Source organism: Stenella coeruleoalba (assembly GCF_951394435.1).
Source record: "Stenella coeruleoalba genome assembly, chromosome: 12".
NCBI classification, from domain to species: Eukaryota; Metazoa; Chordata; class Mammalia; order Artiodactyla; family Delphinidae; genus Stenella; species Stenella coeruleoalba.
Genome location: NC_137158.1, coordinates 63780735 through 63805397, shown reverse-complemented (window position 1 = coordinate 63805397; position 24663 = coordinate 63780735). Strand labels below are relative to the sequence as shown.

Sequence of the window (24663 nt, the reverse complement as noted above, 5' to 3'; positions counted from 1 at the left end):
CAGATGTATGTTCAAAGACCAGAGGGACAAGAGGAAGTCTTTCTGTTTCAGGTAGAAGTAGTGAAGGGAGAGAGGGTAAGCTCTAAGGTGGGCCTTAAATGGTAAATAGAATTTCTTTAACAAGTCAAAAATGATGTGCATTCCAAATGGAAGGAACAGCAGATGCAGAGGCATAAAATAGGGATTGGAGAACTATAGCCCACAGGCCAAATATGGCCCGCTGCCTGTTTTTGTAAATAAAGCTTTATTGGAACTCAGCCATGTTCATTCATTTATGTATTGCCTAAGGCTGCTCCAACAGCAAAACTGAGTAGTGTGGCCTACAAAGCTTGATATATTTACTCTCTGACCTATTACAGAAAATAGTTGCCAACCCTTGGCATAAAAGAGCATGGCCTGGGGACTTCCCTGGTGGCGCAGTTGTTGAGAGTCTGCCTGCCGATGCAGGGGACATGGGTTCGTGCCCCGGTCCGGGAAGATCCCACATGCTGCGGAGCGGCTGGGCCTGTGAGCCATGGCCGCTGAGCCTGCGCGTCCGGAGCCTCTGCTCCACAACGGGAGAGGCCACAACAGTAAGAGGCCCGCGTACCACAAAAAAAAAAAAAAAAAAAAAGAGCGTGGCCTGACTGGTAAACTCAAAATTGTTTCAATTTCTGTAAAGTAAAGGACTTGCTGAGTCCAAACCAACTGCTGTTTCATATTTCTTCACTCCTTTATAATCTCTACAATAATGAGGTGCTTTACCTGCCTCCACACATTGCCTTCCTACTTCGGAAGCATTTTATTGTTCGACACATCTTACGGAACCAGAATCACCAAGGTCAGTAAGCCAGTTGATATTTACGCTTTTCTTTCAAGCACACAGTTTAGTGCTACAGCAGGCAAGACCCCTTCCCCATGCTAAGTTGTAGGACACATGGCTTGTGTGCCTACAACACCCCAGAGCAACATTATCTGCCAATACAAGCAGGAGGATAATGCTCAGAATATTAAATAATTTTAGTGTTGTGGTACAGGGAATGTCACTTTTTAAAGTGCTATTTATAACATTTTGGTATAAACAACACTGGTATCATAATTGGGACTGAATATAAAAAGTATTTATTTTTCATTACAGTACATGGAAGTATTGATTACTGTGAATAATTCTTTGTTTGTTTCAGTGTTTCTAAATTTGAAGAACGATGCTGTTTTCTTTATGTGCTTCACAATTCTGATGATTTCCAAATCTATTTCTGTACAGAACTTCATTGTAAAAAGTACGTATTAGTCATTGTTTATGTGTGAAAAAGACTGTTCTTACCTGATCATTATTTTTAATTAATGAATGAACATGTAGCTCCTGTAAAGAATTCATGGCCATGTGCTTATATAAATATTTCATTTGCACTGATATCTTATAATTATGTGGCATGTTTAACTGAGAATTTGGGGAACTTTCTTTAATAAATGAACCTTTTTCTTAGTCGTAATTTATTTTTCCTTAGACAAAACATTAACCAAATTTACCAGTTAGTTGCCAAGTATTATGACTCATTTTTAAAGTGGTCATGTATTATGTGATTACCAAAATTTTCATTCTTGAATTCTTTCGAATAATCTCACCATCGTCTGCAACAGTGGCTCCTAACTCTGGTTCATATTAGAATCAACTGGTGGGCTCTAGAAAGTGCCTGAGCCCGACCCTCGACGAATTATATTGGATTTTTAGGTGGTGGAACAACTTGAGCTAAGAGCCAGTGATGTAATCTACACCCATAAAAGATAATCCAAAAATACATGGACTGCATTGTATATTTGGGTTAACCTCCCTGGGAATATTTGTCTTGGGCTAATGACTAAGTACTTCCTGGTCCCTTAGAACACAGTGACTAATTGTGGGGACCTATAGAAGTGCGTGACAATTTAGACACCAACATGCAGGTAAAAGCCAGCTTGGACTTAAGATTTTGCTGGGGTGGTTCTTTCAAATAATCACTGTTTGACCCCATTATAAATGATTGATATGCTAGCTCCAATATACAGTCAATCATTTTAATCTTGGTACTAAAAATATGTATGTTTAATTTAAGATTCTTAGCTAAAGTTTTATCTTTATTATTGTAAAATGTGTAGTAAAATGACTTGGAAATAAGAAAGAATTCCTAGCACGTGTATGGTCGACTTTTCTACTTACACTTGAATTCTCAAGGCTCTTCATTTGTTTCAGTGATAATTATAGCTAAGATTTATGGAGTAATGACCTCAGACCTCATATCTATTTTAATCTTCAAATAAAATTTATTAGGTAGGTAATATTAATATTTTTGTTGAAAAGAGTAAAAAAAAAAAAAAAAGTAGAGTCTTGGAGAGTTTAACTACCTATAATCATATATAGCCAAAAAGCATAAAACCCGGGATTTGAACCGGGCACATGTTACTCCAGAATCCAAGCATCTAAAAATTACACTGTACTCCCACCCCACTAGAAGTGTTATATTCTATTTAGAAAAGTTGGTGTTGAAAATTTTTGTGTGAGTAGCTGATGGAAATCTTTACCTCACATCTTAAAGTCTATCTTTAAACCTAGAATTTGTTTAGGTCTTTCATGTTCTTCCTTTTGGTTGAACTTGCTTTTGTCTGTAACTCATCAGGATATGTAATCTTCATCGGAGCATACCATCATTCTGATCAGGTTTGGGATTTTCTTGTCTTGTCTTTAACCTCCAAAGAATGTATATATAGAGAAAGGAAGAGTGAGGAACTAGGCATCACACGCAGACTCCATAGAGAGGCTTCCAACTCCATAATGGACTTTGTCTATTTTGTTCATTGTCATATTCCCAAAGGCCAGAACAGTTTTTTATCCTAGTGGAAACTTGATGAGTATTTGTTGGATGGATGGATGGATGATAAGAGGTACTGTATAAGAAAAGGTTTTTTCCTTCCTGTGTAGGAAAAAAACCCAGTTCTTCCCTACTGTGTTTCTTTCCTTCGTGTCTCCTTTATTCCTCACACAAAACACTTTATTTCTGACATTTCTGGTCCCCAGATGTGTGGAGGTTTTACCCCACAACAAGCAATTCTCTGTGACACCTACAATTGAACTCAGTCTACCTGGAGATAGAGTGAGATCCCACAGGTTAAAGGCTCCTCAGTCCCATAGACCGTCTCTTCCCCTGACTTCAGATACCAGTCACAAGCCCAGATTATCACCTGTGCTTTAGATATACCAGCTATAGATCAGAGGTTCCAGCGACCCCCTTCTTGGGTTCGATTAATTTGCTAGAGAGGCTCACAGAACTCAGGGAAACACTTACTTACATTTACCAGTTTATTAAAGGACATGAGACAGATGAACAGCCAGATGAAGCGATGTCTAAGGTGAGGTCTGGGAGGGTCCCCAGTGCAGGAGCTTCTGTCCCTGTGGAGTTGGGGTGCATCACCCTCCCTGTATGGGTATGTCCACCAACCCAGAAGCTCTCTGAACCCGCTACTATTGGGATTTTATGGAGGCTTCCTCATGTAAGCATGAACAATTATTAACTCTATTTCCAGCCCCTCTCCCCTCTCTGGAGGAAGGTGGGGGAGTGAAGCTGAAAAGTCCAAGCTTCTGATCGTGGCTTGGTCTTGACCAGCCCCATCCAGGAGTCCACCCAGAGTCGCTTCGTTAGAACAAAAGATGCTCCTGGTTCTGTATCACTTAGGAATTTACGAAGGTTTTAGGAGCCCTATGTTAGAGATGGGGTCTTAGACAAATATTAGAACACAGGAGATGCTCGTAGTGTTCTTATCACTTACAAGGGTTTTAGGAGTTCTGGGCCAGAACCTGGGGGGCAGAGACCAATATTTATTTTCTATTATCTCATAGGTACAGAGATAGCATAAACGTTCTGAGTTGTGTTAGGGAGACTTTTCTTGTCACACAGTAACCTGCTCTTCCCTTGGGCTGGCAGTGCACAGCATCACCTGCCTGTGAGATCATCAGTTCTGTTCACAGTGCCTCCCTTACTCCACCTCTGGGCTAGAAACCATTAGCATCCCTTCTGAATGGATAGACACAGCTAGCGTTGCAGAGGGAAGATCTGTTTCTTACCATAATTTTTGGGGGGAGCTCTGAAATGACCTCTAGGAAGAAAAAAAAAAAGGAACTTTACAAGAATAGTTCCTGAAGAAAATGTTTGTCACCAACAGAAAGGTGGCTTCTGTCACAAACATACAAGCTAGCCATTCCTGATTCCATCAGTATTTTGCAGACTGTATATATGGGACCCCACGTGTATGACACTGAGGTGCTCAGGCAGAAGATTCAGTAACTGAGATCAAATGTAGTGGCCAACACTGTGTCGCAGAGTCAGCTCAGAATTTAGAGACACTATTCCAGAATCTGGGTATTTCTGTTATGTCCCATTAAAAATAGTAATATTAACAGCAGCAAAACAATAATAGCTAATATTTAATGAGTGCCCTGTGCTGAGCACTTTACAAGTATTACCTCAAGTCATCTTCACAACAACCTGTAAGATAGGTACTCATATTCCCCATTTATAATTAAAGAACGAGGCTCAGAGAGGTGGAGAAACTTGCCCCAAATCACGCAAATACTAGCAACCTTGGTATGATATTCAAGTCCACATTCTTAACATTTCTGTGACCTTGTCTAGCCTTACTGTTCTAATTCTGTAACATATCATGTTACTATTACTTGAGGCATTAGGTCAGAAATTTCCGGCAAATCCTACCAAAAGTATGAAAAATCATCTTTTTCGCACTGATGCTGATATTTTGTTTATTGCCTGACTCTTCTAGGTCCCATTTGTTTTGCTCTGAAGTCACTTTGAAACGTGCTTGCTTCTATGTAATATCTTATGTATTACGAGTGACCACATACCAATTTTCATTGCAGGTTTTTTGAAATGGTGAACACCATTACTGAAGAGAAGGGGAGAAGTACAGAGGAAGGAGATTGTGAAGGTGACTCCCTGGAGGTAATGACTTTGGTTTCTGAGTTCATTTTACTAAATTTCTCTGTGGCTAATTTTTTAGAATGAACTATTTAAAGCTTTACTGAGGGAAAGGGGTGTGTGTGTGTGTGTGTGTGCGCGCGCGCCTGCACGCGCGCGCTTCGTAAGTAGTGACGAAGGGTAGAGAGCTCAGCCAGAGTCTGTAAACTTTCCCTTAATGTTTAAAAGCAGCTTCTAGAATTCCTTTGGTTTAAAAGGGCTAAAAAGCAAACATTGGAGAACTCTTAGTCAGGAATACTGAGTTTTTTGTGTCTTACTCTGATGTGAGTAACTATGCTTTACCTTTGAGGGGGCTGATAGCCCTCAATGCAAGAGTCACAGTGCCCTTACACATTTTTTTTTCTCCTCTGAGTTATGTTGCAATTCAGACAAGCAAAATTCAGTGAAAATTCTGAATGTTAGAAGCATTCGTGGTCCTCATTTGTATGCTTAAGCAGAGAACCTGAAACAATGGAAGATTAACAGAATAAAGAGAGGAGATGAGGGCTTCCCTGGTGGCGCAGTGGTTGAGAGTCCGCCTGCCGATGCAGGGGACGCGGGTTCGTGCCCCAGTCCAGGAAGATCCCACATGCCGCGGAGCGGCTGGGCCCGTGAGCCATGGCCGCTGGGCCTGTGTGTCCGGAGCCTGTGCTCCGCGGTGGGAGAGGCCACAGCGGTGAGAGGCCCACGTCCCCCCCCCCGAAAAAAAAAAGACAGAGGAGGTGATAACAATCACCCCAGTGCTGTTGCTCTGACCGCAGTGCTTTTCCTTGTGCCTCCTAGATATAGTACACTGCAGACACCTATTTTTCGACTGTGTCCATTTTCTCCATCATGTCTTTCTGCTGTGTATAGCACAGGCTTCCACCACAGTGAGGACAGTGCTGGGGACTTTCAAGAGAGCTGACTCTCGCACTAGAGCATCTTCAGTGTCTGAAGGTTGACGCTTCTCCAGGCATGGTAGTGGGCCTCTGTTTCCTCCAAGCCTTTCCCAGTGTATGACTTGGGACTGAATTCTGAATCCAAGCAATATGAAAATTACATTTCTAATGTTAAACTGAAATTGAAGAAACTAGAACACCAACCTGACTGGTATACCTAGTGTATTAGATCACTTGGATAATGTCATCTCGTAGGCTAGAAGTTTTAGGTAAGCGTTGAAGTAGTAGGGTAACAGTTGAGGGAAATTTAAATATAATAACCAATGGTTAATTCTGCCTGTAGTTAAGTTCTGTACTTCTCTAGCAGTTGTGTAGCTTTTGATATTCCTGGCTAAGCCTAAGCCTCTTTCCTTTAAGTTATAAAAAGATGATAGACCTAATTTGGAAAAAAGAAATCTTCCCACGCACTAGCTTGCTGTCTGCAGAATAGACAATACTTCTTATTTGTTATGCTTTATATTTTGCACTGTTATATTTTCTTATTTAAGTGATTGTGGGTAGGGACTAGATCTCTTGATTTCTACATCAGTGCTCTTTTGACGGCACCTCATTATCTCTGTTTTTATTTGGGTTAAATTTAGAATCACTTGATACATAGCAACTGCCAGGGTAAAAGTTAACAAAGAAAATGAAAATGAAACAGTTCCATTAGTAATAAATTAGCAAGTGGATAGATTTGAAAATCCATAAAGTTACTTTACAATATCATAAATTGCTGGTTTTACAAAAGCAGTAACAGTGATAGCTATCCTTTATTTCATACCCTTCTTTGAAAAACTAAATCCATCTTACCAAAAATACACATAGCGCAGACAGGCTACGGTAGCCATGTTAGACAAGCTTGGTCTTCATAATTGATTGAATCAACAGTTGAGAGACTCTGCTTTAGAAACTCATTTAACCCTGTGCATTGCATAACATGGCTTTAATTGCCTTAGAATTTGTGGTGAATCTGGCCAGCTGATTTTCCTGACTCAGTCTCCTATAATGTAAAAGGGGTAGGTAGATCACTTTTCAGAGAGCTGTCAAGAAGATCCAGGGTCAAGATCTCCTGATCTGTGTGCAGTGGTACTAAATGGGGTGGATTTTGTAAGACACCCTTCTTGATCAGACAGTTCTCCTGCAAACGCTGAGAACACTCACCAGCCAAAGATGGAGGAAAGTGCTTAGGTTTCTTCCTAGGAATATCCAGAGAGTTTTAGTAGGTCTACTGACCTTACAAAAACCATCTCATACCATAGTGCTCTCCAATTCATCAAAGTGCTCCTAACTCATACTTCTCAAGAAAGCATAGGTATACTATTCCTTAAAAAATAACAAAAAAAAATTTTTTTATTTGGTTGTGTCAGGTCTTAGGTGAGGCTTGCGGGCTCCTTAGTTGTGGCATATGAACTGTCAGTTATGGCATGCATGTGGGATCTAGCTCCCTGACCAGGGATTGAACCCGGGCCCCCTGCACTGGGAGCACAGAGACTTAACCACTGCGCCACCAGGGAAGTCCCATTATCCTTTTAATGTTAGAAAAACACTCGTGTACTTCTGTCCTTTGCATTCTATCAGAATAATTTAAAGTCTATGACATAGAATGACTTCTGCAGTATTCCCAGTGGACTGTATAGTCTATACAGTGAATTCAAGAGTACCTCTTCTAAGTATTGAAGTAATATTTTGGCTTAGTTTGCCATTTTGCCACTAGTGACATTGCTGATGTTGTAGTCTTGGGTGTTCTGTTAGCATAACATTAATGAATGGATACGGTGATGTGCTGGGCTGTGAAGATGATGAAATCCATCTTGGCTCTCCCTCTCACGGAATGTCCCTTTGTAGCCAGAACACCTATACAATATGAGTTATTAAATAACCTTAACTTATATTTTTACATAACTTATGATAACTCCATTATACCCTTGATCACATTTCTTAGCTATTTTCAACATTCTCGACTAACATTATTTTTTCAGTATTCTAAATATTTGATTAAAATGAATTCCTTAATTTCATTACCACAAACTGAACTCAAACTTCAGCCCATCAATGACGTAGCAAAAATAATTCCTCCTCTTCCCATTCTTCATAGTATAAACAAGAAGGATTCCTTTGGAGATTTATATGCAGAATAATTATTTTCTGGTCTTTACCTTCATTTGAGATAGAATTAAAATTGTTTCAGTCCATGTGCCAATTATTCCTGAAGCCTTTGGGTACCTTGGCCCAAAACAAAATTAAAATGTTGGAAAGATCAGATGCTTTTAAAAAGTTTTAACTTCACTTGGGGTGGCATCAGCATTTGGCAAACATTAACTATTAATGTGGTTCCATAAACCACAAATTGGAAGCTAATCCTTAGACTTCCTGGTGTTTGAAAACCTTCTTATTCTAAGCCCAAGTTAAGATTTACTTTTCTTTTTGATTTAAAAAACTAAGGTTTCTTTGAAGCATTATAGTTGTGGGAGGGATTCAGCCTCCTTCGGGTCATGGTCAGACCCCTCCTCCAACTGATCATATTGGACTCTGCTCTAGTAAGATCCTTGTGCTGGGGTCAGTGGTTCTGGCTTGGGTTCTGGCTCTAACTTTGCCAGTAGCCAGTTTTATAACTTTGGACAAAATTCTTACTCCTGCTGGGTTAAGATGATATCATTCCTTACATGAGAGTTGAACAAGAAGATCTTAAATGTCCTTTCCTAGCTCACATTTTTTATAATTTTCAAGGTTAGTATAAACTGTACCAGGTCTTTTAAATATAGCTCAATACCACTTTCAGTGGACTTTTCTGTTTTTAAACAGAAAGAGAAACAACTTCTTTTGATTCAAGGCCATGTTTTTTGATTCAAGGCTGTCTTTTGAAATGGAAGGGTTATGAACCCATATCTTAAATAGTTTAATGTATTAATAAATTTATATTGAAATCACTGAACAATGAATTACAGTTAACTGTAAGAGTTCTAACACTTATCAGCTGTGGTCCCTGTTTTTGTTCTCCCAGCCTTTCATAGCTTCACTAAGAACAAGGGCATCTACACTGTTACCCAAGCCAGACACCTCAGAGCAACTTCTGCTCCAGCCTCACCCCCAGCATTTTCTCCAGTCCCTCACCCCATTCCATCAGCCCCCCATCTCAGGTCCTCAGCATCTCTCATGCAGCCTGATATCTCTCCTGCCATCAATACACTGTCCCTGCCATCACTGGAGAGATCTCTCAGGCAGATTTAATCCGGTGACTCCCCTAATTAAAAAGTTTTGTTTTGTTTTTTTCTTAATTTTTTTAAATTGGAGTACAGTTAATTTACAATGTTGTGTTAGTTTCTGCTGTACAGTAAAGTGAGTCAGTTATACATACACATATAACCACTCATTTTTAGATTCTATTCCCATATGGATCCTTACAGAGTACTGAATAGAGTTCCCCATGCTATTCAATAGACCCTTATTAGTTATCTATTCTATACATACACTAGTGTGTATATGTCAATCCCAATCTCCCAATTTATCCCTCCTCCCCCCACCGCCCCGTTCCCCCCTGGTAACCATACGTTTGTTTTCTACATCTGTGACTCTATTTCTGTTTTGTAAATAAGTTCATTTGTACCATTTTTTTAGATTCCACATATAAGCGATATTATATGATATTTGTCTTTCTCTCTCTGACTTACTTCACTCAGTGTGATGATCTCTGGGTCCATCCATGTCGCTGCAAATGGTATTAAAAAAATTTAAAAATTAAAATGAAAAAGCTTTGATGCTACTCTTTGTAGAAGATTTCCGCACCATAGAACATTCTTACCTCCCTGGCTGTAACTTAGCTTTCCTTTGCACTCTGCGGTCCAGCAATGCCGAACTCCCTTCCATTATTCAGACAGCCAGGCTGTTCCTGCCTCTGGGCTTAACGTGCAGGTGCCCAACTCCACATGCTTTTTCTGCTTTGTCCTACTTGGTGACTGCTTCCTAATTTTTTAAGATCCAGCTCAAGGGTCATTTTGACTTTTGAATCATTTTTACTTTTGAATCATTTTCAACACCCTTCTCCCTTTTCTCTGCTCTTACAGCACTTTTGCCCACTCCTCTGCCCTAGCTCTTCTCACTGCCTTGTAATTCAGTAGCCTGCGCCAGACTGTTTACATCCCAAGGCTGGACTGTGGCTCTCTTTCCCTTTTTACCACAGTCTTGCATGGTGTCAGGCATCCAAGCAGAAGTTCATTCAGAAGGCTTAGAAGGGTTTGAAGCTAGGGAGTGACAAAACCAGAGCTGTTTAAACCATATCTCAAACTGGGGGGAGGGGGATGTGGATTGCAGGGGGGCAGAGTAAATGCTGGGAAATGAGCTCGAAGATTGTTTAATCAATGTTAAGTCCATAATCAAGCTGAATACCATAATCAAGCCACTCAACCCATTCTCTTCATCTCTCTCTCTCTCTCTCTCTCTCTCTTTTAGATTCTTGAAAAAGCCATAAATTACTGAGGTACTTTGGTGTTCAATATAGAATATGTTGTCTTCCTCCTCATGCCTCTCCCAAACATACATATATTCTCCCTCTCTTTTCCCCTCCTCGTCCTTTTTCTTTAATGCATTTGTAATATTTACCTCACTGTTTTATCAAAATGGGCATATGATTGACACAAGCCTCAGGTAATCATAGCAGCTGGCCCTGTGAACCTGTTTATATGTAGTTTCCAGGGTGCATAGAGAGGAAGTTACCCCCTTGTGGGATGGGTTAGGGACAAGCAAGATAAAAGGAATGTTTTCCTTTCACTCAAACATCTGCCGGATGATGAAATACCTTACCGTTTTTTTTTCTGTTGATTTGTCTCACAGACAGACATTAACAGTGAATGATGGTTTAGAATTCATTTAAATCGATTCAGAGTCATCCAGTAGCACACTGGTTTGTTTTTCTTTGGCATCCTGTTTCTGTTTTTGTACAGATCTCAAGTTGAACATCCACAGTTACTGCACTGCCTGAGAAAAGCTATCACTTCTGGTGTTGTATGATAAGAATATCAGTTTGTTACTCATTCATTTATTCTGTTGTGAGAAAAAAACCTTTTTCCTCTACCACCTCAGGTTCAGTAATTGGGAGCCTGCAAATTAACTGACGAAAGACAGATTACAGAAGAAAAGACAAAGTTTATTTCTGTACGAGGGAACACGCAAAGAAGTGATTCCTGAACAACTAGAGTTAAGAGTTTATTTATCTTAATGAGGAAAGTTCTTAATAGGACGTCAAGGGAAAGCAACATGGTGGGAAACTAATGAGAAACAAGTGGAAGGTACTGAAAGTTTTGAAAAGGTTTGGTTTAGTCATTTCTTATCCAGGTATAAGTGGTCCTAAACCTCCTGGAGAGGGGATCATGGCAGCTGTATTTTCGAGAGACTTTGCTTAAGTCAGCAAAAAAAGTTTAGATCAGGCTTTTTCTGCAGCTGCCATTTATTCAGATGTTTTCAGCTTAAAATAATCTTGGTACCACATTAGTGGGTCCAAGTGGATTCCATCAGTTCACTCAACAAATGTTTATTGGACACCCGTGGAAGGCACTCTCTAGGTGCTGGGGATCCAGCAGAGAACAAAATACAGAAAATCCCTGTCTTCACTGAGCTTGCAGTATAGTGGGAGACTGATAATAAATAAGTGAAATACATGCTATATTTGATAATGATCAGTATAAAGGAGACAAATTAGGCAGGGAAGGATTTAGGAAGTTACAGTGAAACAGGATGTATAATTTTAGACAAGGAAGCCAGGGAAGGCTCCTTGAGAAGGGAAGGTCTGAGTAAAGATCTGAGGGAGGAGAGAGCTATGAGATTAGATATCTGTACCTGCAGCGTTTTTCCTATTCTATTAATGCTATTAGTAGCATTAATGTTTTCATGAATTATGAAATGAATTAACGTAGTTATTAATGTTTTCAGCATTTACATATTACTAAGGCGATATAGACTGAAAATCAGCAAAGCTGTCGTTTGGCTTTTTGAGGTGACTACTCAGCTAAGGTAATTAGGTGCCGGGGGAAGTACATGGCTTTTTAGAAGGTGGCTGTTTTACTGTGGATCCCTGGACGGTGCAAGGACTAAGTGAGTCATCACTTCGTTGTTTGGCCTTGTCAGGACTGTCTTCCTACGCTCATTCTCCTCCCAGTGCCAGTTTAGGCAGTTGTGGGCAGGCAACAAGAGAGGGCTGATTCTAGAAGCGTCCTCATCACTGCCTCAGTATGCAGTGGTCTCCCTCAGCAACGGCCTGAGTTGCTAGCCCTTCGTTGTAGAAATAGAATGTGAGCTATATAAGCAGTGTCATTTTATTTTTATTTTTTAAATACTGAATTCGCCTTGTCCCCACCTTCCTTTTTCTACCTACTTGTCATTTGACAGACCTGCCTTCCCTTGGCTTCTGGCCAATGCTCTGGTCTACTTTTTCTGGCCATCACATAGATAATTCTCTCTTCTTGTAGATCAGGGCAGTTTTCTCAAGCCTGCTTTTTCAATTTATATCTCTATATTGTAAGAATAGGAAAAAGGGGTTAAAAAAGGAGAAACCAAGCGGCAGCTACCCATTGGAATGGTTTTCAGTTTTATTGAAAGCCCTTTTGATTTTTACCATGACCACGTCATTTAACAGGAGTCAACTTCTATACTTAATTTTGTTTTTTTAAAAAGGAATAGTCTGTTGATGCTTTACATTCCTTAGGGAAACTAAAACTTGAGCAGTTTCATCAAGGCTTATATATTCTTCTCTATGTTAAGTAAGTATCCCTGTGGCAAAGCTCCTTTCAATCAAAAATAAATGGATAGCAACATTAAATGTTTTGTTTTGGCACCTGGTTTTTAAAAAGGATCTCATCAATTTTTTTATAGCCTGATTGATTAATTACGCCAATAATCACTGAGCCTCTACTACAAGCCAGATATGGCTAAGACTAGGGACAGAGAAATTAAAGTCCTGTTCTCAAAGAGCTCAGAGTACAGACTGGAATGCAGATTTGGGTAAGAGAAGAGTGAAAAAGGTGTGAGCGAGTGAGGGCAGAAGGCCTTGGAAGCATATCAGACTAGAATCTAACCCAGCTTTTGAGGGTCAGGTGGATAGTTCAAGAAAGCTTCCTTGTTTTGAAGGCAGAATTACCTAGGTAGAAAACGCATATGTGTAAAGGCACAAAGATCTGTGGAACCTCCCTGGGAATTCTGGGGGGACACTGATGAGATAGAAGGTTAGACACAGAGGCAGAAATAAGGTCCTGAAGGGCATTGATGCCAGGCTAAGGAGTTTGGATTTGATCCAGAAAGTCATGAGGAACGGATAAAGCAGAGGCAGTGGTATGAACATGGAAAGCTCACTTTGGAACTTTGAACTTTGGAAAGTTCACTGTCCACTTAATGGAGAATGAATTAGGGAACAGGGCAACAAGAGAGGAGAAGACAGGGAGGCCAATTCAGAGTCTGTAGAATTAGTACAGAAGCAAGGAAGGCCTGAAATGAGGCAAGAGCAGTGAGGATTAACCTGGTGGCATTTGACAATCAGTTTGATGTGGGGAGTAAGGGAAAGGGAAGAATGGAGTCTAAGATGGCCAAGAGATGTCTACTGTATGCTTGAATAAGTGAATGGGTGTTCATTGGATATTGACAATGTGCTGGAACATCTTTACAGTACTGGTGTTTGGAACCAGAACTAAGGACTAAGATGCAGCTCTCATGTTGTAAAAGGATTTTCCTTCACCATTGGCAGTAGAAGGAACAGAAAACCTGGAACCTGATGAGCTGGTTTAAACCACTGCTCTGACATACTTTCAGTGGAAGATACTTTTGATCATTTGTAAATTGGAGCTAATCATAGACCTTCCCTACTATGACAAAGGCTTATTATGACCATCAAATGAGGTAGGTTATTGAAAGCTGTTTTTTTTTTCTTTTAATTATAGTGCATTATAATAATGTAAGGTGGTGGTAGTACTAGGTTCAGTGTACAGGTTTCCGTCCCTTTGATAGACACACTGGCGAAGATGAGCTACTTTGGTGATGGTCCCTGTCCTGCCTCCTGCCAGCCTGGGTCCTGGCTGGTAGAGTTCCGGCATGCATGGTACAGCATGGCGGAAGTCCGGGCCACAGGAGTTGGGTGTAGAGACTTGGACTCCTTCAAGTGGAATTTTTGGACTATGTTTACTGCCTCTTTGCTGGAGTTTTATCTTAGTGTGGGGAAATTGCTAAATAATCCCTGTTTCCTATTCTCTCATCCTGTAAACATATCTAGTTTTCTCCTCTGGTCTAAGACAGCCTTCAACCATATATTAGGTAGCTAGGAGTATTCTCTATTGTACATTGGGTACAGTGTTGCCACCGGGCAAGTAGACACCTGTCTTCCAAAGCTTGGCCTCTTTCCTCTGCCAAAGAAGGGTCTACAACAGGGAGACCAGTGCTCACCCGGTCCTAGCATGTGGGCATAGCTTTCCCCAAAAGCATACAGCCTGATTGGCTTCTGTCAAGGCCTGATTGCCTTCTGTCAAACCTATTGGAAACAAATAAACAAGCTGGTAACAGTATGCCCCCATATTCCTCATCCTCTGTGACAGTGGTCTCTCAAGTTGAGAGTGTATACCCCAGAGAGTTCACCGAGTAATCTGATTACCTACTTTGTAGGTAATTTGTCCTTGTTATCTCTGCTTTCTTTTATGATCTTCTCTTTGCCTTTCATATTTTGTAGTTTCCCTATATCATATCTGAGTGTGAATTTATTTTTATTTCTCCTACTTAGGGCTCAACTTCTGGAGGTTAGGTTTGAGTCTGTCTCAAATCTGTCTGGCCTTTTTTAGAGTGTCTTATCCTTTTCTCATGTTTTGGATTTCTTATTTTATATCTTTATGTTAAATGTACTTAATTTAGAGTTTCAATTTCTTTTATTTTGTGAAATTTTAGGGATTGATATTTGTCAAATCAGCCAACACTCACTGATGGTGAATTGTTTCATTATATATTTTAAAATTTTGGACTGTGAGCTCAATTTCAGTGGTGCATTATCAGTGAGAATCCTGCATAGCCTGTATTAAGCGAGTCTTCCTTTTAAATGTTTTGCTTTGTTTCTGTTGTCACTCCAGGGATTTCCCAGGCTCAAGACCAATTACGGGTATTAATTATAAGTGTAAATGTGAACTTCAGACGGCATGAGGATCGGCCAATGGTTGGAAGCATTCAGAGGAGACTTGTTTTTGTCAACTCAGAGCTTAGTCTAAGACAGATAAGCTTTCTTTTTGTTTCTCAGTGCAGTGGGCTGACTTTTTTCTAATCTACCATCTCACCATGTTATAGTCCTCAAGGACCCTGGTTTTATGTGTTCCATCTCTTCACCTTGCATAGGCACAAGGCTTCATTTCCTGTCCCCAATGACCATTAAGACCAAAGTCTCAGATAAGGAATTGGTGAATTGGAGCCCAAAGACCAAATCCAGCCCACCACTTCCCTTGGTAAATAAAGTCTTATTGGAACAAAACCATGCCCATTTGAATAGACTATTTACAGTGGCAGAGTTGAGTCAATGCCACAGAGATCGTTTGGCTCACAAATCTGAAAATATTCAATATCTGGCCATTTACAGAAAGTGTTTGCCAACCTCTGCCCTAGATTAATAAGTCTGAAAGCCCTGCCCTCATCCCCACCGCTTGGGCTGCAGGGACATCATTTCTTGTGATTATCCCTTTAGTGTTCCTTTTCCTCTTAATCTCTAGCTCCTTGAAGTCTTCTTTATGTTTTTATAAGCCTGGCTAGGCAATAAAAGTATTTTATTTTATCTAGGTATTTTGGACAGGAACATTTTCTTTTTTTTTTTAAATGATAATGTTTTTTTATATTTTATTTATTTATTGGCTGCATTGGGTCTTCATTGCTGCGTACAGGCTTTCTCTAGTTGCGGTGAGTGGGGGCTACTCTTCGTTATGGTGTGGAGCACAGGCTCTAGGTGCACGGGCTTCAGTAGTTGTGGCATACGGGCTCTGTAGTTGTGGCTCGTGGGCTCTAGAGCACAGGCTCAGTAGTTGTGGCGCACAGACTTAGTTGCTCCACAGCGTGTGGGATCTTCCCGGACCAGGGATCAAACCCGTGTCCCCTGCATTGGCAGGTGGATTCTTAACCACTGCGCCACCAGGGAAGCCCAACATTTTCACATACCTAGCCTACTGTATTGCCAAAACCAGAAACTTATTCTACTGTCTTTGGATAGTAATATATTCTTCTTTTTTGTATTTTCTTGACTGACCACTTAACTTGATCATTTAAAATTTTTCTTTCTTTTCTAATGCAATTCTTTTTTTTTAACATCTTTATTGGAGTATATAATTGCTTTACAATGGTGTGTTAGTTTCTGCTTTATAACAAAGTGAATCAGCTATACGTATACATATATCCCCATATCTCCTCCCTCTTGCGTCTCCCTCCCACCCTCCCTATCCCACCCCTCTACGTGGACACAAAGCACCAAGCTGATCTCCCTGTGCTATGCAGCTGCTTCCCACTAGCTGTCTATTTTAGATTTGGTAGTGTATATATGTCCATGCCACTCTCTCACTTTGTCCCAGCTTACCCTTCCCCCTCCCCGTGTCCTCAAGTGCATTCCCTATGTCTACGTCTTTATTCCTGTCCTGCCCCTAGGTTCTTCATTACCATTTTTTTTTAGATTCCATATATATGTGTTAGCATACAGTATTTGTTTTTCTCTTTCTGACTTACTTCACTCTGTTTGACAGTCTCTAGGTCCATCCACCTCACTACAAATAACTCAATTTTGTTTCTTTTTATGGCTGAGTAATATTCCATTGTATATATGTGCCACACCTTCTTTACCCATTCTTCTGTCGATGGACACTTAGGTTGCTTCCATGTCCTGGCTATTGTAAATAGGGCTGCAATGAACATTGTGGTACATGACTCTTTTTGAATTATGGTTTTCTCAGCATATGTGCCCAGTAGTGGGATTGCTGGGTTGTATGGTAGTTCTATTTTTAGGTTTTTATGGAAGCTCCGTACTGTTCTCCATAGTGTCTATATCTAATGCAATTCTTTAAAGCCATGAAATTTTTCATCTCCTTGTCATTCTTTTCAACTATTTTGTAATTCCCATGATCATTTACTTTTAATCCCTTGATAATTTTAAACTGTAATAGTCAGTTTTCAAACATAGTTTTTGGCTATCTTATTTTTAATATCTTATAGTCAAAGATCATGGTTTTTATGATAGTTATTCTTTGAAATTTGTCTAAATTTTCTTTGTGGCTTAATATGTGACTAATTATTTTACGTCTTTCATATATGCACAAAAGGAATTTATATCTGGATACAGGGTTCTCTCTGTATTTGTTATACCAAACTTGTTATTTGTGCCATTAGGGTCTCTATTTTGAATTTGTCTGCTAGATATATTGGTTTCTAAAAGAGTTCTATTAAAACCTATTGTGATTTATATTTGTCTATTTTTCTCTGTAATTTTGTCAGCTCTGTATATTTTAAGGCTATGTTGTTAGTGAGTGTCAGATCATTATCCTCTTTTGGATGATTTTTTTGTTTTAAAGTTAACTTTGCAGGTTTATGAATGTTAGAAATCAGGTTTTTTTTAATGGCTAACTCAAACTCTTCGGTGAGTTGAACCTAGCTATATGCTGCCAGTTTTATACTCTAGCAAAATGTAGACAAAAGAAGGAGCTTGTGCTTATGGTCTCCCCTGCTGGTTTGTAGTTTTACATTGGGTTTCTACAGACACTTGGCTTGATCATTTGATGACCCTGAATCCTGTAGTTTAACAACAAAACAACAACAAAAGATGTGCCTTTCTGGGTGACACCTCCAGGTCTGAGAAGGTCCCTCCCTATGAAATGTCACTATACCCCTTTCATTTGATCCATTTTCCATATTCAACTGACACGCTTGACGCTTTGGGGTTTAGGGCTGTAAATATTTCCTTTTTACATCAAAAATGAAATTTTTCCTTCATTTTTATTTTTAAAATGTTTTTTAATCTGGGGAATTGGGAATCGGGGCTGAAGTACAAATAATCCTTATTTTATTATTGTCAACCAGTAGGACCTCAAAATTTTCCTCTTAAGCAAAGCCTTTCAGTGGTTTTATTCCCCTGGCAGAGTGTGAAATACTTTCATAGTACCAAAAGCTGAAAAACAAAAGAAAGGTTAATGAGATATGATAGCTATTGATAGACGTTGATGCTAATCATACTCACCTCCAGAATCAGTGAAAACCAGGACTCAGTGGGTAGAAAAACTCCAAGTGGGCTTTTGGAGAAGCACCTTTACAGATTTAAATACAGTCCCCCCTCTATTCATAACAGTTGTGAAAATACGAACACACTACGCTCTATGTTGAGTCTGTATTTTGGCTCTTGAAGCTGCTGCTTTGAACTTCGTCTTATTCTTTCCCTTGTTAAAGCCATTTGCTAAAATAAGAAAAAATGCTCTTGGAAAAAGTTGATGTTTAAAATGTGGACTGCAACTAATTTTCAATCTTCTCTCCCCCTTTTTCCTTTTGTAGTATGACTATGAATATGACGAAAATGGTGACAGAGTCGTTTTAGGAAAAGGCACTTATGGGATAGTTTATGCAGGTCGAGATATGAGCAACCAAGTCAGAATCGCCATTAAGGAAATCCCAGAGAGAGATAGCAGGTACAGTAATTGTGACTAATGAAAGCTGTTTTCTAAGGTATTTTGGTTGTTAATAGCATTTTAAAAAATATTTTGGTAATATTCTAATTAATGAAACTGTGTCTGAAAACTCCATGGCTTTAGTTAGCTCCCTGTGAGGCTTAGCTGCTGCATCATTCAGTGATTCAAGCACAACACTTTAGTGGGGAAGGATGGCATCTCCGAGGTAACAAGGACAGGACTTTCAAAGAGAAGAAAAGAGAATAGTCCTGCGTGTGTTGGGCTCAGGTTATGCTGGATCATGGTTGGTTTATTATCTAGATAGATGGGGAATAAGCACCAGCAGAAATGGTTTGAACCAGGGGTTCCAGTTTCCGGTCAGACATGTAATGACGTTGGAAGTCAGCACTCCGTCCTAAACAGCAAGTGGAGAGCTGAACAAACGGAGAAATCAACAACTCTTACTTTTTCTGAGCCGTTGGAAAAGCGACGTCACAGGACAAACCACTGCTCCCCACATTGGAGACACAGTTGTAGGGCAGAAGCCCTATCAGATCCTCACAAAGAATGTCAGAGAAAGTCCCCTTCCCCAGGCTTCCTGCGGAGGTAGAGGGGAAATAACCATTTGGAAATACACCTGTTCTTAACAAGGCCTGCCCTCAAGAGAAACTATTCTACCAGAGCCTAAACTCTGTGTCATCAGAGCCTAACTAACCTAGGGGAAGAGACATGCCCAACCCCAGGCCCCTCTAGCCATCCTATTCCACCGAAGCGGGGACTGAGAAACATTTGTGAAGTTCACGGCTCGGCAGTGCAGGCTCTCTAAAAGACAAGAGACTAATTCACAAAACCACAGAACAATGCTTCCCCTCACCCCACACCTCAACACCATACCACTAAGGGTCTATTTAGCAGAGTTCTTTTTACCTAATACATCATGTCCAGATTTCCACAGCTTTTTTTGTTTGTTTGTTTTGGGTTTTTTTACAAAGCATACTGAAAGGCAGCAAATACAGTTTGAAGACACAGAGCAGGCATTAGAACCAGACTCAGATATGACAGGGATGTTGGAATTATCAGACTGGCAAATTTAAAACAACTGTGATTAATACGCTAAGGGCTCTACTGGAAAAAGTAGAAAACATTCAAGAACAGATGTCAGTGTAAATGGAGAGATGGAAATGCTAAGAAAGAATGGAAAAGAAATGCTAGAGGTGAAAAACTCTGTAACAGAAATGAGTTTGAGGATATGTCGATAGAAACATTCGAAACTGATAAGCAAAGAGAAAAAAAGACTGAAAAACTTGAACAGAACATCCAAAAACTGTGAGTTGACTATAAAAGGTGTGACATACCTAAAGGGAATACCAGAAAGAAAAGAGAAGGAGAAGAAATATTTGAGGAAATGGTTTGAACCACACATAATGGGGCCTTGAGGAAGATGGAATGGTTTTTAGGAACAAGAAAGTTGTGCGGGGAGCAGGGCAGCTGTGGTGGCCGGGTTATCTGCTGCCCCGTGCTCCAGTGCTCTGTCCTACCATTTGTTTCTCCAAACAACGATTCTCTCTTCTCTCAATCTCATGATTTCTGCTGCCTCATAGCTTTTCTTACGGCTTCTCTTTGTAAGGTAGCTGCTCCTACAATCAATTATTTACATTTTCTACATGTTGTGGATTCAGACTCTGAAAGAGAGAGAATTGGATCGAGTCTCTTGTTGCAACATTTCTTATGCGGCCAAACTTCAATGCTGGGCTACATCATGGATTTATTTGGGCTGCCCCTCAAGTTCACGGTATTTGGCCACCGTGGTACAGTCACGTGATTGGCTTTCTTCAGAAAGGCCACTCCTATGTTTACCCAACCTCTCCACTTGTAAATCTAAAAGGCATCTCAAGGTTAACATGGCCCAAGCTGAACCATGGAGTTTTTACCCTCAAATGTACTTGACCTGCAGGATTCCCTATCTCAGTTAATCTCACCCCACCCATCCAGGTGTTGAGGCTACTAGAATTCATTTGGATTCCTCTCTGTCTCAGTTTATGTTACTCCATCATGAGTTCTACTGTTGTCTCAACCTCTAATGCTTTCTGAATTTTTCCACTCTTTCCCATCACCAGTCTAAGCCTTCGGGTTTCCCACGCAGACTCCTTACTGCAACTGATTCATAACTAGTCTCTGCATTTGAGGTAGGAGATAGATGGGCCCCTGGGCTGGACAGCTGGTGTTTGTCAAGTGGAGTAAAATTGAAGCCTTGTTTTCCCTAGACACTCGAAGGACAAAATTAGTGGCCGGAGCTGAACTCTGCTGAGGTAAAGAGATAAGATGACCACTCCTAAGGTCAGGGAAAACTTCCCAGTCTGCACATGCACAGGAAGGAAGCCTCCTTGGGGGTCAAAAAGGGAGGGGGCACCACCCCATAATAAGTGTGGACATGCACCCACAGGCCTCTGCAGTGGAATCCATCTTAGCAAAAAATTGTGCACGCATGTTGGGGAACAGGTCAGGTGTGAAAAAAGAAACAAGGTAATTGGCCAAAGGTAAACAAAGACCTGGAAGGACTGTCCTATATGAGTGATTTAAATCACCTCTTTACTGCACTCCTCCTCTTTAGAGAGGACGCCTGTACCCTTTCTCTCTGGGTGTGTATTTCTGCCTTGCTTCTGTCTTAAATAAACAAATGGTTCTTAGTGTGCTCTCCCACTTGTTGTGCTGTGTCTCTAATAATAAACTTTGTGCCTGTTTTACAGTTTTTGCCTCCTTGAAACATTCTTGCTTTCAAACGGGGACAAGAACCAGGGGAACTTTGCTTCTAGCCTCTAGCCCCTGGTGGACTAGCAGCTAGGATTCCTGGTTTTCATCCAGGCTACCCAGGTTCGACTTCTGTGTAGAGAACTAAGATCTCTTCAAGCCCACTCACTGCTGGCTCTCCAAGATCACTTCACTCTTTCCTCCACTCCTACTCCACCCTTCCAGAACCCTTAGCATAGACATCTGCCTCCCTCTGGGGCCTCACCTTCTCTATTGCAGCCACGCTGTCCTCTCTCTGTCCATCAGGCCCACCAAGGCTCAGTCCCCAGATTTTGGCAGGATTGCCTCATTTTCATCAGTTAGGTCCCAGTTCAATTCTCAGGCCCTCAGAGACGCCTTCTCTGATTACCCCAAGCTGAAAAAAAACACCTTTCTTTCCCATGCATCCAGTGTCCCAGGCCTCAGCGCTCTTTCTGCTTCTCCATCCTTAGTCTCCATCCTTGGTGCATGACTGTGACAAGGGGCCACTGTGCCTTCAGCCTCCATATCTGCATTCCAGGCAGGAAGAGGAAAAAGGAAAACAAAGTTTCTCAGAAATGTCCAGCATACTTTCGCTTCTGTTTCATTGGCCAAAAGTGGACACCCATAACTACAAAGGAGGCTAGAAACTCCATAGCTTTTAAGTTGGCCAGTTGTTTCTCCAAACAAAATCATAAAAAGAGGGAAGAACAGATATTAGATAGGCAGACAGTAAATTCAATTTTATGTTTTCTGTGGTATTTTTGCAGTTTCCCCTTGGTTAGTTCATGAGACATATATATGAGTTCTTACGGGATGGTGATAGAAACTATTCATTAAATACCTAAGGGAATATACATAAATTTGTCATATTAAAATTTTTGTTAAATATTCCTATAGGTTCTTAAGTATTATATACATAGAGTGGATTTTTAAGCAATACAAGATTTTAAAGTGTTGTCACTATCAAATTGCTGCAGCAAGCTCACTAATCTGCAGCAACATCACCTCCTTTCCCACCACCAGATAAATTTAAATAGGTACTTGGAAGGAAACCACTTTTAAAACTATCTTTGTAGCTTAAGTTTATTCAGCTGCCACTGTGCACACACAGAGTACACCAACACCAATAAAGATCCGTTTGGTATAATATGGGTTGTTTGAAAATACTTGTGTGACAAGCCCTTCTCTTGAACAACTAGTGTGGGACATCTTTTTGTTACCTCTAAAAGAAGATTGCAGTGAAGTCTATCATGTTATCGTGAGATATAGCACACAAAGGTATTTCTACCTTTGTGACCTGGAGAGGTTTTTCCAGGTTGCTTTTGGTAGCAGTTACAAAGGATAATTGCTAAGATGGTAGAATGGGTATGAATAATGCGTAATCCAGCATATAGTAACCACTGCCATCTGGGGTGAAGGATCATAGCAACAAAAACAGCTTCTTCTGTGTTTCCCTCACATTCTAAAAACGCTTCGTTAGAGCATCACAGTCGTCATAAGAGCGAGCTGGTGCATTTTACGGACACTCTCATAGTCTGTCTCAGCTAGTTGTTCATCTCAGGTTGGCTTCCGCTAACATTCTACACACCCCTCAACTATTAACTTAGATCAGGTATTTCCACCCAGCTGTATACTAGAGCCATTTGGGGAACTTTACTGATACTCAGGCCCTACCCCTCAGAATTCTGGGGTGGGTCGTGGGCATTGATATTTTTAAAAATCCTTCCGGGAGATACAAATGTCCAGCCGAGGTTGGGAACCACTGCTTTGGATGGTTGTAGTGGGAATTTGACTCAGCAGAGGTGCTCTGGAGACATGTATGACTTAATAATTTTTCAAAACTAAATGCGTGTATCTCTATCTGTACCATTTCTTCTTTCCATTGTCACAGCTAATTGAAAAGAAACGGGATTTTTTTTGTAATTCCTGTAGACGAACATTGCTTATTGACCTGAGCAAATTATAATTTCATGCTAATTCAGTGCTTGATACTTAAACTTTCACTTACATTTAGTGAGAATTGCTAGGTGTTACTAATCATTTCCATATTGGAGAAAAGTTCTTTTTCTTAGCCAGGATGAATCCTGACTATTATTGGAACTTTGAGCTATCCTTTGGTTACGTAAGGAGGAGTGTGTGTAGTACATTTGTTTCTCCAGGATCTTATATTTAAACATTTGTGATTGATATATAATAGAGTGTCAGGGGTGGGAGCCCTTTAATTATCATAAACTGAGTTAGCCTCTTGCTTCAGATAATTTAGGCATCTTGATCTATCAAATCTATAGAATTGGCCCAATATTGCCACTATTTTATTTCATGCATAGCAAGAGCAATCTTAGTAATTAGTGTTAATAAATTGTTTTAAACTCCATGGAAAAAGTAACTTGTAAATGTCTTCATAGTTGAGAGTCATTACCTAAGGATCTTCTTGGTAACACTGGTATTTCTTGTGTTAACTCATTCAAGCAATATTCAAAATGGTGTTGTCCCTAATTGATACCTTGTTAAGGGGGTTAGTTTAATACCAGCCTTTAGTTCCTAGAGCAATTCTAAAGAAAACTAAAATTAGTAAAAAATCTAATATACAAGTCAATTTTTCGTTGTTGTTGGCAGCTTTCTGAGTAATATTTCACAGAATATAAAAGTTTGTTTAAATTAAATGAATTTGTAGGAATTCCCTGGCAGTCCAGTGGTTAGGACTCAGCGCTTTCACTGCCAGAGCCTGGGTTCAATCCCTGGTCAGGGAACTAAGATCCCACAAGCTTGGCAGCATGGCCAATAAATAAATAAGTAAATAAATTTGTAAAATATATTTTAAAATTAATTAATTAAATGAATTTGGGTTTTTTGTAACCTACTAATATATTATTCAATACTAACTGATTCTAGTATTTCTTACTGGCATTCAAAAAAAATCCATTCTCCTTATATGGATTTGCCATTATAAGATCTGAGCATTTCTTACATGTAGAACTGAAGCAAATTATGAGGCAGTACACTTGTATTTTATGTTTTAGTGGTTAATGCCTTTCATACCTGTAGCCTCCATTGTACGACAGAAAAAAATTAGGGAATAGCTTTGAGTCTCTGTTTATGTTTATCGTTGCTGACATCCTACCACAGTTAGTTATACAATAATTATAGTAATATAATATATGATGGTATATTAATATTCAGGATTGTTAAGAGCCTACAAACTTCATAGTACTTCAGATAATCATCAAAAGTGTTGTTCTGATTCCACATATATGCATTAATATATGATATTTGTTTTTCTCTTTCTGACTTCACTCTGTATGATGATCTTATTTACAAAGCAGAAATAGAGACACAGATGTAGAGAACAAACAT

The 24663-nt window shown here is 40.0% G+C and overlaps 1 protein-coding gene across 2 annotated transcripts in view; it reads left to right on the top strand.

Moving 5' to 3' along the window:
• The window catches only part of MAP3K5 (mitogen-activated protein kinase kinase kinase 5), a 213382-nt gene that overhangs the window by 147276 nt on the left and 41443 nt on the right, over positions 1 to 24663 (top strand). For both annotated transcript variants that reach the window (XM_079938911.1, XM_079938910.1), the window contains exons 13-15: positions 1164 to 1259; positions 4886 to 4967; positions 18428 to 18561. In XM_079938911.1, the coding sequence (XP_079795037.1) occupies positions 1164 to 1259; positions 4886 to 4967; positions 18428 to 18561 (312 nt within the window). The remainder of the gene's footprint in view (positions 1 to 1163; positions 1260 to 4885; positions 4968 to 18427; positions 18562 to 24663) is intronic.